This window comes from Cetorhinus maximus, chromosome 21 (assembly GCF_964194155.1).
Source record: "Cetorhinus maximus chromosome 21, sCetMax3.hap1.1, whole genome shotgun sequence".
Classification (NCBI taxonomy): domain Eukaryota; kingdom Metazoa; phylum Chordata; class Chondrichthyes; order Lamniformes; family Cetorhinidae; genus Cetorhinus; species Cetorhinus maximus.
Window position 1 is genome coordinate 5421925 of NC_135899.1, and position 13706 is coordinate 5435630.

Consider the following 13706-nt stretch of genomic DNA (forward strand, 5'->3'; position numbering starts at 1 on the left):
TTGATCCCCTTACCAATCAAGAACCTATCTATCTCGGTCCTCCACGTTGGGTGGGGAACCCCTGCTAAAAAGGGCGTGAAATTGCACAGCTCTGATGAGAAGCAGGAAACAGCCACAGCTTTCAGACAAATAAAAAGAAATGACTGAGCAGCAAAAACATGGAATAATGTTAACAGGTGGAAGCAGATAACCTTGTACTGAATGGAAGGTTAAAAAAAATTGAATGTGTTTACTGTAATCGAAACGGACACCTCTTGAGACATTGTGAGGATAGAATCAGGCAGACTTTCAATCAAAAGAAAAAACCCCATGAGATTCATAACATAGGAGAGCTTAAAGTAACGGATTCAGATATTTATTCATTGCATAGTTTAAAGGTAGGAAGAACAGAACCTATCTATGTAACAGTGAGGGTGAATGATAGAGCTATCAGAATGGAGGTGGATACAGCAGCTTCCACTATGGTGATAGATGAGTATACCTTCAAATAGCTGAATCATGGGGAATGTAAATTAAATTTGAAAGAAATAGATGTCAAATTGAAAACTTACGCAGGAGAAGACACCAAGATTAAAGGCAAAAACAGGGTTACTGTGCAGTACGGAAGTCAATCAGTAAAATTACCCTTGATGGTGGTAGCAGGAGAGGGGCCAAACCTCCTTGGATGAAACTGGCTGAAAGAAATTAAATTGGATTGGGCTAAGACCTTCCAACTGGGAGCCAGTGGCTACCTGAGCTCTTATAAAAATACACCTCAGTTTTCCAAGATGAACTCAGGAAGATCCATGGGCTACAAGCAAACATTCATGTTGTTCCATACTCTACCCCCTCCGATTTATGAAGGCAAGACCAATGTCTTATGCTATGTGGGAAAAGGTAGATGCCGAATTGGATAGATTTGGGAAACTGGGAGTATTACAACGTGTGCAGTTCTCGGAATGGGCAGCACCAGTAGTCCCCATACTTAAGTCTGACAAAAGTGTTAGAATTTGTGGAGACTACAAATTGACTGTCAATAAAGTGACGAAGTTGGACAGACATCCTATACCAAAAATTGAAGAACCTGTTTGCTAAGCTGGCAGGTGGAACCGCCTACACGATGCTTGATATGAGCCATGCTTATCAACAATTGGAATTAGAGAAGGCCTCCCAGAAGTTTGTCACAATCAGTACACACACAGGGTTGTACCAATACACCCATTTGCCTTTTGGTGTAACGTCTGCATGTGCCATATTCCAGAGAACAATGGAAAGTTTACTGCAGGGACTGTCTCATGTTGTAGTTTATTTAGATGACGTTCTAGTGACAGGACTCACCGAAAAGGAGCATTTGGCAAACTCGGACAGTTTTGAAGCGTTTTTCACAGGTGGGAGCGTGCTTAAAGAAACAAAAATGCACCTTCCAAGCGAAAGAGGTAACCTATTTAGGTCACAGGGTAGATTCACAGGGCCTAGCCTGGCTGAAGAAAAAGTGAGAGCCGTTAGAGAGACCCCAGCACCAAGGAACACCCCTTTGAGCTCATACCTGGGGATGATCAATTACTATGGACGCTTTTTGCCTAATTTGTCGACAGAACTGGCATCGCTGTATTACCTACTCAAGAAAAATCATTGTTAGTCTTGGCAAACACCACAGAAAGACGCTTTCACAAAGGTGAGACAACTGTTACACTCATCCACCCTATGAGTACATTTTGACCAAAGAAACGAGTTCGTTTTGACATGTGAGACATCTCCTTATGGAGTGGGAGCAGTGCTCTCCCATCGAATGGACGATGGCTCAGAAAGGCCTATTGGATAAGTATCAAGAACATTCAACACAATGGAAAAGGGAGACTCACAGATAGAAAAAGAAGGCTTGAGAATCATCTTTGGTGTCAAGAAATGTCACCAGTGTGTACGCGGTCGTCATTTTACTATTGTTTTGGACCACAAAGCCTTTGCTAGGATTGTTCAGCAAGGACAAGGCTATACCATCCATAGACTCAGCAAGAATACAGAGATGGGCATTGATCCTGGCAGTGTATGAGTACACTTTCATCCACAGGCTCGGGATTGCAAACACTGATGCACTTAGTCATTTGCCTTTAAAGAAAATGATGAGGATGTTCCAGCTGCTCAAGAACTTGTTTTATTATTGATTTTCTTGGATTCATCACCGGTATGTGCTAGACAGATTAGAGACCGGACAAGTCGAGACCCAATCTTATCCAAAGTTTGAGAACAAGTTCTTCACGGTTGGTCACAAGAACAGGAATCTGACAAAATGAAACGGTATTTTCACAGAAGATATGAGATAACCAGCCAGGATATCTTATTGTGGGGGGCTCGAGTGATTGTTTCTCCAAAAGGGCAAAAGCCTTTGTTAACTGAATTGCAGAGTGCACATCCAGGTATTTCCCGAATGAAGACCATAGCACACAGTTATCTATGGTGGCTTGGGATGGATGGAGAAATCGGGAGTTTAACGAAAAGTTGCATGCAGTGTCAGCAAGTGCAAAAGTTACCTCCAACAGCTCCGTTACACCTATGGTAGTGGCCAGGAAGGCCATGGGTGCAATTGCATATTGACTATATGGGACCTTATATGGGAACAATGTTTCTCCTTATTGTTGATGCTCACTCAAAATGGATGGACAGATATGAGGTAAAGCCACCAACATCTTTGGCTACAATAGCCAAGCCATGCCAAAGTTTCGCCATCAACGGACTACCAGAAGTGGTCGTATCAGATAACGGCACGGCATTTACGAGTGCTGAGTTTCAATGGTTTATCAGCCTCAACGGTATCACTCATGTAAAAACTTCACCATACCGCCCTCCTTTGAATGGACTGGCTGAGCGAGCAGCTCAAATATTCAAAACTGATATGAAGAAATTAACTGGAGACTCCAGAGTGACCAAGTTAGCACGTTTCCTTTTCCACTTTAGAACCACCCCTCATACGACAGCAGGTGCCACACTTGCAGAATTGTCAATGAATCGCCATCTCAGAATGAGATTGAGCTTAGTAACGCCAAATTTAGTTGGAAAGGAGCCAGGGAAGTCAGAAAATTGTACATGATTGGCATTGTCCTGACAGAAAGTTCACCGTAGGAGAGGTGTTATATGTGAAACATTTGGTGAAGGACCTACGTGGTTATCAGGTGAAATATGTGCAGAGACTGGACCTCTTTCTTACCATGTGAAAGTAGAAGACCGAGTCATATAAGGAGGAGAGAAACAAAGTATCAGGAAATGATTCCTCCAATGTTTATGACTGCGTCAACGTCTCCTATAGAAAGAACTCAACTGAGTACAGATGTGTTTGAAGGATCGGCTGTATCTGCAAGAATTGAGGAAACAGATTTGCAGGTGCCCACCAAAGAACCTGATGTTCGGACAACACCAAGAAAGGAAGTTCCTGACAGAACATCTGAAGCTGTAGAGCTGAGGCGTTCTATACGCATAAGAAAAGCCCCAGAAAGACTGAATTTGTAAATTACTTATCTGTGTAGATAATTTGATATTTTGAGAAGAATTGTAATTGTAATTGTAAAATGTATTTCTGAGTAAAGGGGAAGGAATGTGGTAATCTAATGTGTAATATACCTTTAAGAAGAATGTTATAATAGAAGATCGCATGATCTTATTATCCAATGACAGAGTAGCGCGGGCTACCTCAGTAGTCTGTAGTCTGTAGTTAGTAGCCTAGAGTAAGAATCTGTAATGTGGAGACAGGCACACAAGTGTAGCTGCTGAGTTCCTTTGTAAGTAAATAGAATGTGTTCTACATAAGAACTGTCTACTGACCTGCTCTGTCTATGATACCAGCTCGAGCATCCCGAAGCAAGCATGCTACCCGGATCCATGAGTCCAACTAAACTAATGACAAGGAACCAACAGTAATCCAGGCTGACACTCCAGTGCCGTACTGAGGGAGTGCTGCACTGTCGCACATGCTATCTTTCGGATGCGATCTTAAACTGAGGCTGCACCTGCCCTCTCAGGTAGACTTAAAGGATCCTGTGGCCACTATTTCCCTGGTGACCTAGGCCAAAATTTCTCCCTTAACCAATATCAATAATGCAGATTATCTAGTCATCTCCAACATTGCTGCCTGTGAGATCTTGCTGTGCACAATTTAGCCACCATGTTTCCCACATTACAACAGTGACTACATTTAGCTGTAAGGTGCGTTTGGGACACCCTGAGGTTGTGAAAGGTGCTATAGAAATGCATGTTTTTCATTCCTGTTTGTACAGTTCTTCATGTTATTGACAGTGAGATGAATGGTGTGTTTCTCATTATGTTCGTGTCCAACAGGGTGATCAGAAGAACGACTGCTGGATCTTCTCTCTGGCCGTGCTCCTGAGCAGCACGTTTGTGTACAACAGCATGGGAACCATTGACCAGTATGCGGTGGAGAAACTCCAGTATCTTTTTATCTTGTTCTAACTTTCAGGAGAAACGTCATCATTCAGAAAGTGGCGAGAATGAGAAACTCACTAACATGTGGAGCGGTAGAGATAAAAAGTGTCAATGCATTTAAGGGAGAAACAAGATAAGAAGATGAGTGGGAAAGGCAAAGCTTAAAGCTCCACAGTGTGGGAGGCAATCTGAACTGTGGGTTACTCCTCAACTTTCGGACTGACCGACTCACTGTGGATCAGGTCAGTAACATTCCTCCCCAGTGATGGAGTTAGGAGAGAGACTTAATAAACTTGGGCCAGCTAGTGGCTTGTGCCTATAACTGCATGACAACAATCGATGGCAAAAGTTAAAGGGAAATGTCAACCTCGTAATTTACAGTAAATGTCAAAGAGTGTCCTGACCTTGGGGCATTTGGAAGTTGGATTTGTGAATGAGAAGTATGCTACTTCACACAACTGCTACAGCACTGAAGGAGGCCATTCGTGGTTCTCCAAAGGAGCAAATCACCCAGTTCCACTCCCCACCTTCTCCACATAATCCTGCACATTCTTCCTTTTCAGATAACAGTATAATTGCCTTTTGAACCCTGGGCAATTGACCCTGCCTCCACCACACTCTCAGACAGTGCATTCCAGACCCTAACCACTCGATTGACCTTGTCTCCACCACACTCTCAGACAGTGCATTCCAGACCCTAATCACTCGATTGACCTTGTCTCCACCACACTCTCAGACAGTGCATTCCAGACCCGAACCACTCGATTGACCCTGTCTCCACCACACTCTCAGACAGTGCATTCCAGACCCAAACCACTCGATTGACCCTGTCTCCACCACACTCTCAGACAGTGCATTCCAGATCCTAACCACTCGATTGACCCTGTCTCCACCACACTCTCAGGCAGTGCATTCCAGATCCTAACCACTCTATTGACCCTGTCTCCCCCACACTCTCAGGCAGTGCATTTCAGACCCTAACCACTCGATTGATCCTGTCTCCACCACACTCTCAGGCAGTGCATTCCAGACCCTAACTACTGGATTGACCCTGTCTCCACCACACTCTCAGACAGTGAGTTCCAGATCCTAACCACTCGATTGACCCTGTCTCCACCACACTCTCAGACGTGCATTACAGATCCTAACCACTCGATTGGCCCTGTCTCCACCACACTCTCAGACAGTGCATTCCAGATCCTAACCACTCGATTGACCCTGTCTCCACCACATTCTCAGGCAGTGCATTCCAGACCCTAACCACTCGATTGACCCTATCTCCACCACACTCTCAGACAGTGCATTCCAGACCCAAACCACTCGATTGACCCTGTCTCCACCACACTCTCAGACAGTGCATTCCAGATCCTAACCACTCGATTGACCCTGCCTCCACCACACTCAGACAGTGCATTCCAGATCCTAAGCACTCGATTGATCCTGTCTCCACCACATCCTCGGACAGTGCATTCCAGATCCTAACCTCTTGATTGACCCTGTCTCCACCACACTCTCAGGCAGTGCATTCCAGACCCTAACCACTCGATTGACCCTGTCTCCACCACACTCTTGGACAGTGAGTTCCAGATCCTAACCACTCGATTGACCCTGTCTCCACCACACTCTCAGGCAGTGCATTCCAGACCCAAACCACTCGATTGACCCTGTCTCCACCACACTCTCAGACAGTGAGTTCCAGATCCTAACCACTCGATTGGCCCTGTCTTCACCACACTCTCAGACAGTGCATTCCAGACCATAACCACTCGATTGACCCTGTCTCCACCACACTCTCAGACAGTGCATTCCAGACCCTAACCACTCGATTGACCCTGTCTCCACCACACTCTCAGACAGTGCATTCCAGATCCTAACCACTCGATTGACCCTGTCTCCACCACACTCTCAGACAGTACATTCCAGATCCTAACCACTCGATTGACCCTGTCTCCACCACACTCTCAGGCAGTGCATTCCAGACACTAACCACTCGATTGACCCTGTCTCCACCACACTCTCAGACAGTGAGTTCCAGACCCTAACCACTCGATTGACCCTGTCTCCACCACACTCTCAGACAGTGCATTCCAGACCCTAACCACTCGATTGACCCTGTCTCCACCACACTCTCAGACAGTGCATTCCAGACCCTCACCACTCGATTGACCCTGTCTCCACCACACTCTCAGACAGTACATTCCAGATCCTAACCACTCGACTGACCCTGTCTCCACCACACTCTCAGACAGTGCATTCCAGATCCTAACTACTTGCTGCATGGAGAGGGTTTTTCTCATATCACTTTTTCTCCTTGCCCTAGAATTTTAATAATCCAATAGAGGATGTAGTTTGTGGTTACAATCATGCAGTTCACCACTTTTGATCATCTGGAATCTTTGTAGGTTCCTCCTTCGTGTTTGGTGTTTGTATATTTTGTTGCTCTAAGTTGACAGACACGGTGGTTCCTTTCTTTCATCTTGATTTGTTTCTATGTTTCAGTATTTGGATCTCCCTTTAGCTCTACCTTGTGTCTGGTCAGTTTCTCCTGTTAGGCTGTAACTTCTGGGCTCCCCAGCATCAGATTGCGGGGGGTGTAGGAAAGATGCACTGGGGAATCCCTCTCGGAACTGCACTGGTAAGGGTTTGCACGGCAGTTGCCCAGAAGTGCAAACTTCCTCTGGGCAATTGCCCTACTCCTGGAACCATCCGAAAATGCGGTTTCAATCGCAAACCTTGGATGATTCCCAATAACCATAGTTACCCAAAAAAAAGTTAGAATGAAATCCTTTTCTAACATCAGGGTAGCTGTTGTAAAGACCCAGACTCCCCACCTGCTCCTTAATGTCCGACCCCCCTCAACCCCCTCTTGAATGTTGGACCCTGCCCCATTCCCTCCCGAATGTCCAGCCACCGCATCCCCTCCTGAATATCTGATCCCTCCCTAGCCCCCAGTCCTGCACAGGACTCACCATAAGCCCCCAATCCCCCCAGGGGCTTCCCCCAACCCTGACTAACCACCCCCCATCATGGTATGCCCCCAGCCCCAAAACCCCCACGGGACTCCGCCCACAGAACCCCTCACCCAAGCCCCCAAGCTTCCCTGGGGGCCCGACTCTCACCCCCTACCCCTGAGGCACCGAGCTCCCCAACCCACAGGCCCAACCTGAAACCCCTACCCCCCACCCCTGAGGCACAACTAGACACTCACCCATTCCAAGTCCAACCCCACCCAAACCCCCATGCCTGACCCCCCCCCCTCAACCCCCAGAATGTCCGACCCTCCACCTCATCCTGATGTTTGACACCCCCAGCCTCCCCTGATGTCCGACCAGCTCAACCCCCTCCCGATGTCTGAAACCCCCCACCGAATTTCCCATGCCCCCAGCCCCCCCTCGAAGTTCGACATCTCCCAGCCCCCCAACACCCCGAACGTCCAACCCCCACCCCCTCCCAAGTGTCTGACTCCCCCACCCCCTCCTGATGTATGACACCCCCCCCAGAATGACCAACCATTCTCAATGTCCGAAAACGCACCCCCCACAAATCCTATCCACTTACCTTGGCGGCTAGTGCCGTAAAAAAGAGGTCATGTCTTCCTTCAATTCAACGGTGCTGGGTTGCGATGCTGGACTTCAGAGACAGGCGCACTGCCTGGATCTTGCCCACCCAAAGTTGGAAGGTCAGGTGAGACAGGCACCGAACCAATTTGGCGTAGGTAAGTGGGCACGGGGTGGCAATCTTTGTCTCTCAGCTGCTCTGTCGGCTCCACCTCCTCTTCAGTCAGTTCACCTGAATCTTCCCTTTCCCAACTGCAGACCTTTCACCCCCTGAAGCTCCACCAAGTTCCTCCCGATCAGATTTGTTCCACTTTCTGGAATTTGCTCCCTTGGAATAACAGGCGCCCGATCTCTGAGCCGACTTGTTATTTCAACAACAACTATTTGTCGGCAACCATCACCTACAGTGTTTTAAAGTAATTGTCTGGTGCAAAAGACTGTAGTCAGTCATTTCCTTAACAGAATGTAGTTTTATTTCCAATCTGACGGAGCTCATCAAGGTGAAGTCCAATGGAGGAGATGATGATGATGATGAAGAGCTAGACTTATTGAAGATCTCTCCGGCCTTTGTTTGGGCAGTGCGGGATTTCACCCTGGAACTGAAAATCGATGGTCAGGACGTCACGGCAGATGACTATTTAAACTATGGGCTTCAACTCAAAAAAGGTAATTGCACAACTACAAATATCCAGTATCTTTCACCCATGTGAGACTGTGTTAGACTTTATGCTATTGTGTTATCACCAGTACTTTCCACTCTGGGCCAAAACACTTCTAGAATGACACAGCTCAGGAAGAGACCAATCAGCCCATCATGCATATGCTGCTTCTGTGACTGAGCTCTCCAACTAAGTTCCACTTCCTCTTTCCTATTTCCAGAGACCTGAAAATATCTCCACTTCAAATAGTTATCCAATTCCCTTTTGATCGAATCTGCATCCCTCAACCTTTTAGACACTGCATTCCAAAACATAAAAACTCATGGTGTAAAGAATATTCTCCTCATCTCCCCTCCAGTTCTGTTACTAATTACCCTAAGTCCGACCCATCTCCTGCACCTCTGCCCTCACACCTTTCTCTCCCTCCCAGAACCATGATAGGGTCCTCCTTGCCCTCACTTTTCACCCCACCAGCCTCCGACATTTCTGCCAACTCCAGCATGACGCCACCACCAAACACAACTTCCCTTCACCCCGCCTCCCCTCTGTCGGCATTCCGTAGGGACCGTTCCCTCCAGTACACCCATGTCCACTCCACCATCAGCTCAAATAACTCACCTCCCTCCCACGGCACCTTCCCATGCAATCGCAGAAGGTGCAACACCTGCCCCTTTACCACCTCCCTCCTCACCCTCCAAGGGCCCAAACACTCCTTTCAGGTGAAGCAGTGCTTCACTTGCACTTCCTTCAATTTAGTCTACTGCATTCGCTGCTCCCAATGCGGTTTCCTCTACATTGGAGAGACCAATCGCAGTCTGGGTGACCACTTTGCGGAACACCTTCCGTCTGTCCACAAGCATGACCCAGACCTCCCTGTCGCTTGCCATTTCAATACACCACCCTGCTCTCATGCCCACATGTCCGTCCTTGGCCTGCTGCAATGTCCCAGTGAAGCTCAACGCAAACTGGAGGAATCGCACCTCATCTTTTGTTTCGGCACTTTACAGCCTTCCGGACTTAACATTGAGTTCAACACCTTCAGATCATGAACTCTCTCCTCCATCCTCACCCCCTTTATATCCCCTTTTTTCAATATTCATTCTCAGTTCATAATTTTTAAATTTTTATTTTTATCCACTTATTTTTATTTCTATTTTTATTTAAATTCATTTTTATTCATTGTTTTATCCTATTTTCTATCATTCTCCCACCACCGTCCCCTCCCCCCACCCCACCCCCACTAGGGCCATCTGTCACTGGTTACATGTTGTTCTTTCCAGAGTGCTTACCCTTGTCCTGCTATTATCACATTCTGCTTTCTTACCTTAATGCCACTATCAGCACCTCCTTTAGCCAGTATCGTTAATCATTAACACCCCTTTGCCCTTTTGTCCATGACATCTCTGGCAATCTCTCCTTTGCCCCCACCTATCACTGGCCTTCTATCCAGCTTCACCTGCTCCTCCCACTTAAACAGTAAAAATGTCATTACATTTTACTTCTCTTTAGCTCTGAAGTGGAGTCATAAGGACTCGAAACGCTAACTTTGTTTTTTTTCTCCACAGATGCTGTTGGACCTGCTGAGTTTTTCTCGCATTTTCTGTTTTTGTTTCAGATTTCCAGCATCTGCAGCATTTTGCTTTTGCCTTATATTTGTGTTCTCTGGTCACTGAGCCTCTTGCCAGTGTCTCTTTACTCGATCAAAATCCCCTCATTGTTTTATTAAATTTCCCCATTGCTTTATGTGCTCTAAGGAGATCAATTCCAGCTTCTCCAGTCTCTCCAGGTAACTGAAGTCCCACATCTCTGGTACCATTCTAGTAAATCTACTCAGCATCCTCTCTAACTCTCGACTGCCTAACAGGACTCCTATTGGACTTGGAGCGGGTGCAGCTCAGATTCACCGGAATGATACCAGGGCTAAAAGGGCTGAATATTGAGGACAGGTCACATAAACTTGCCCCGTATTCCTGTGCATTTAGAAAGTTGAGTGGAGATCTAGCTGAGGTCTTCAAAGTGATGAAGGGATTCAGTCGGATATATAGAGAGAAACTATTTCCTCTGCTGGAGGAATCCAGAGCAGAGATTATCAACAATCTTAAAGTGAGAGTCAGTTATTCAGGAGTGAGCTCAGAAGGCAGTTTTTTATACAAAGGGTGGTGAAAATGACTAACTCTCCTCAAAAATTAAGGGTAAATTTAAATTTTCCAAGATTGAGACGGATGGAATATTGTTGGTATCAAGGGATTTTTTAAAAAAAATTCATTCATGGAATGTGAGTGTCACTGGCTAGGCCAACATTTATTAGCCATCCCTTGTTCATGAGGGCATTTCAGAGTCAACCACATTGCTGTGGGTCTGGAGCCACATGTAGGCCAGACCGGGTAATGACAGCAGATTTCCTTCCCTAACGGACATTAGTGACCTTAGTGGGTTTTTAAAATAACAAAAAAGACAATGGTTTTACACTCATCATCAGACTTTTATCAAATTCACATTTCACCACCTGTCATGAGATTTGAACTCCTGTCTCTGAAGTATTACCCTGGGTCTCTGGAATATTACTGCAGTGACACCACTCTGCCACCCTCTCCCCTTAGATGTGGCTATGGAATAAAGAGGAGGAAATAGATTTAAAGTACTCCAGGGCTTTTAATTCATGTTATTCTGAACTCTCGTACTGGCAGCCAAAGTGGATTTGGTTTTGTTTTCTCTTTCTACCGAATTCAGGTATCTCGAGAAAAGTGATGGAATACAACCAGCCCCGTGAGTGCATCAGGAACTATTTCAGGTCTCGCAAATGTTTTGTTTTTGTTCAGCCAACGGCCAGTTCGAACCTAAACCAGATGGAAAAGCTCCCGGAAAGTCAGCTTGACCCCAAATTTGTTGACATGTGCCATGAGTTCTGCCAGTACATCCACCTTGAATCGCAGCCTAAGACAATCAAAGGTGGTCACAGGATCAATGGTAGAAGTAAGTGCATCACAACTGGACAAGTATGTGTGTCAGCTCATTGAAGTGTTGATGGCTGTTGTTATATACAACAAACTCTCTAATGGCTCTGACACTGAAGTGCTGAGTCTAACCAGGTCTCTCTTTTCTCCTGTCTAAGTTTGCTGCTCATCGAGATGAGGGACGTTAGTAGTGAGAAAAGAGACACTTTCCAATTCAGGCACTCAGTTTCCCACCTGAGTGTTCACATCGAACACTTCCAGGTCACCAATAAATGAACTGAGGCTCCTTCATTGACGTGTTTCAGTCAAAACCTCATAATGTTGACTCTTATTACACACTGTGGCAATTTCTAGTTTTACATCCTGAGTCCAGCTTTAGTCTCTGAATAACATTAGCAATTTAATGGCAGTCAGTGCTGGATTGGAGTTGGTGTTCTTGAGAGTGCCAACCTCACTAAGAGGATTTGATCCTCCATATTTGCAAATGTTCTGTAATGAACTGTTTGTCCTGTCCTTTGTTGCAGAGTTGGCAATCTTAGCTAAAACCTACGTTGAAACTATTGCCAGTGGGATGGTACCTTGCATAGAGGATGCTGTTAGCAGCATTGCTAAGATTGAAAATACAGCTGCCCTCAAAGATGGCCTCGCTCACTACAAACAACAGATGGACCTGATGGTGAAGATACCAACTGAAACTGAAGAACTGGCAAAGATGCACACACAGTGTCAGAAAGAGGCCTTTGACCTCTTCATGAGGAGGTCCTTCAATGACCAAGATCAGGCTTATTACAAGCAGATGGTGGTGAGGGTCTAAACCACGTTTCAAAAATAAAATGAGGACATTAAAATAAGCATGGAATTGGAATGGCCATTTTAAAGACCTGCCTCTTCCACAGACCTTGTGCAAACAACTTCAGCATGGACTCTTACCTTGACCTTTTCATCTCACGATCAAAACGCTCCCTGATTCCCTAAAGATGATCAAATAGTCATTCATCCTTACATTTTGCACTGCTCAGGCCTGACTTGTTGTTTTTCTAGACAATCTTTACCCCGACTGACATTCCCCTCACACCACACCCCCCCCCCCCCCCCACCACCCCCCCGCCGAAATGCCCTCCCCTCCCCATTGCCCCAACACCATCCCCACACACAAACAGCACACGATTGTCTATCCTTGGGGTTAGGGTGCAGTCACATAATGATTATGGCCGGGATGTTCCACCCGATCGAAAGTCAATGGGCTTTTGCCTGGCCTGCCACACCCCCCACGGAGATTCCTGCTCTGGCAGGGCCAGGAAATCCTGCCCCATGTTACTGGACTAGTAAATCATAAATCAAAGTAATGAATATAGGAGTTGGGATGTTATGGTGAGGTTGCATAGGACATTGGTGAGGCCAACTTTGGAGTATTGTGTGCAGTTCTGGTCGTCTAACTACAGGAAGGATATCAGTAAGATTGAGAGAGTGCAGAGAAGATTTACTAGGATGTTGCCGGGTCTTAAGGAGTTGAGTTACAGGGAAAGATTAAACAGGTTAGGACTACCTTGGAGCGTAGAAGAATGAGGGGAGATTTGATAGAAGTTTACAAAATTATGAGGGGTATAGACAGAGTAAATGCAAGTAGGCTCTTTCCACTTAGATTAGGAGAGATAAACACGAGGGGACATGGCTTTAGGGTGAAAGGGGAAAGGTTTAGGGGGAACATTAGGGGGAACTTCTTCACTCAGAGAGTGGTGAGAGTGTGGAACGAGCTACCATCTGACGTGGTAAATGCAGGCTCACTCTTAAGTTTTAAGAATAAATTGGATAGATACATGGATGGGAGAGGTCTGGAGGGTTATGGACGAGGTGCAGGTCAATGGGACTAGTGGAATAATATTTTGGCACAGACTAGAAGGGCCGAATTGCCTGTTTTCTGTGCTGTAGTGTTCTCTGGTTCTATGGTTCTAGTAATCCAGAGGCCTGTGGTAATGGTCTGGAGAGTTAAGTTCAAATCGCACCATGGCAATGGGCGGGGGAGGGGTGGGGGTGGGGGGGGGGTGGCGGGATTTAAATTCAATTCACTGGAGAAATCTGACATTTTTCTCTTAAAAAATAACTAGTATCAGTAATGGTGACCATTT

At 46.1% G+C, this 13706-nt stretch overlaps 1 protein-coding gene across 1 annotated transcript in view; it reads left to right on the plus strand.

Moving 5' to 3' along the window:
* The window catches only part of LOC144695584 (guanylate-binding protein 1-like), a 34760-nt gene that overhangs the window by 8095 nt on the left and 12959 nt on the right, over positions 1–13706 (plus strand). Inside the window, exons 4-7 of the mRNA XM_078566475.1 lie at positions 4306–4415; positions 8437–8633; positions 11357–11599; positions 12105–12382. Coding sequence (XP_078422601.1) covers positions 4306–4415; positions 8437–8633; positions 11357–11599; positions 12105–12382 — 828 coding nt within the window. The remainder of the gene's footprint in view (positions 1–4305; positions 4416–8436; positions 8634–11356; positions 11600–12104; positions 12383–13706) is intronic.